The sequence below is a fragment of the Buceros rhinoceros genome, unplaced genomic scaffold, assembly GCF_000710305.1.
Source record: "Buceros rhinoceros silvestris isolate BGI_N320 unplaced genomic scaffold, ASM71030v1 scaffold7895, whole genome shotgun sequence".
Taxonomy (NCBI): Eukaryota; Metazoa; Chordata; class Aves; order Bucerotiformes; family Bucerotidae; genus Buceros; species Buceros rhinoceros.
Window position 1 is genome coordinate 25310 of NW_010411108.1, and position 1591 is coordinate 26900.

Consider the following 1591-nt stretch of genomic DNA (forward strand, 5'->3'; position numbering starts at 1 on the left):
TCGAGCTTTTTCTTTGGGTTAGCTCTCATTAAAGCCAAGTGTTGTGTTCAGCGGAGCAATGAATGAGCAAAAGCAGAGCAGAAACTGCAGCCCAAAGCAGCGGCATTCTCCAGAAATGGAGTCTAACTGCTTTATTACTGACATCAAACTTACAATGCAGCTTCTTTTTCCTTCATCTCACTGGCTCTTTCAAGTTCTTCAGCATTTTCATGGGAGTTACCTAAAATATTCTTTCTTCTTAGCACAGAGGACAGAAAAATGCAACTTATTTTCAAAACGTCGTATCAGTGATTTTGATGCAGTCTGCCATCCATCCCCAACCTCCTCTTCAAGGAGTTGACCTCTTCCAGCCAACAGTAAGAATTGCACAACTTAAATGAGTGTGCTGCATGGGTCTGCACAGATAAGTTTTGCAAGCAATGCAGACAACTACCACATGGTAGTTTATCACCCTCCAAGTCGATGCGACAAAAAAAACCCACCCAGAAAACTGTGGGTTTTATCAGAAACAGTTTGATCTTCACTTTCTAGAACCCTTCCGTTTCTCCCACAGCAATATTGTGTGCTTCGTTTCCTTTGTAGAGAGGAACCCAGGAATAGCAAATCTTCCTTCTTCCTACAGCACCCTGCTAGTTCTCCTCTAGCTAAGATTTAGAGAAAATTTAATCGCTAGTACTAAATTGGTCTATCTTGAATCTACGTTAGCTGTATTGCTGCATCTCCTCGCTTTCTGTGAAATACCTTGGCAACACTCTGTGGCTCTCTCAGTCAGATTCTTTACATTCTTCAAAGAGCTCAGAATGTCTTCATACTCCTGCACACCCTGATTACTTTTGGCACCTCTGCTTCCCAGATGGATGGATGGCAGACAGAAGACTATGATTTGTGATCTTACAATCATGAGCTGTGATTATGAACTTTCTTGGCTGCCAAGGCTAACGCAGAATACCTTTACGCACTGCTATCGTCATGGATTAGTAGTCTGAAAGGTTTGGAGAAGGACAGTTTGCTAATTTCAATCCCAATAGAACATGCAAATTCCAGACTGGACTCTGCAACAGTGCAGAAGGGTACACTCTTCCTTTAATACGAAATTTCCGATTTGAAATAAACAGATTTTACATTCTTCCTGTGGGTGCTAGCAATAATGGATTGTTCTACAAACCCAGGGTCTGTCTAATGACCAGTGACTTGGAGAAAACTTAATCGTTAATAAAATAATTCCCCTGACTATTAACATCGTAAGCTCATGGACAGAACTCGTGCTATGCTTACATTCTGCCTGCATCTGCTTTCAGTTACCTCTGAATCAGTGAGATCCCACAACAAGATTCCCCGAACATAGTAAGTGATGATCTGGAGAAAGAGTACGTCATAAGGAATTTATTTAATGAAAATGCTGTTGGGGTTTCCACTGCATGAAAGGGAAGAAGCAGCAGCAACAACAGTTACCAAAACAGCTGAAACAGAAGGGCAACCTCTGCACCAAAACTTCTCTCTGCTCATTAACTGCCCACATCCAAAGTTAAATAATTATGAATATTCTTTGGACTGAGATTGCCTGACCTTGGGAGGGTTTTGTCATTCAGCA

General features: G+C 41.5%; 1 protein-coding gene across 1 annotated transcript in view; it reads right to left on the reverse strand.

Annotated features, from left to right (window-relative positions):
- ANKRD44 (ankyrin repeat domain 44) overlaps positions 1–1591 on the reverse strand; it is a gene marked incomplete at its 5' end in the record, with an annotated part of 54301 nt that overhangs the window by 21880 nt on the left and 30830 nt on the right. The window contains one exon of the mRNA XM_010135879.1: positions 154–234. Within this exon, the coding sequence (XP_010134181.1) occupies positions 154–234 (81 nt within the window). The remainder of the gene's footprint in view (positions 1–153; positions 235–1591) is intronic.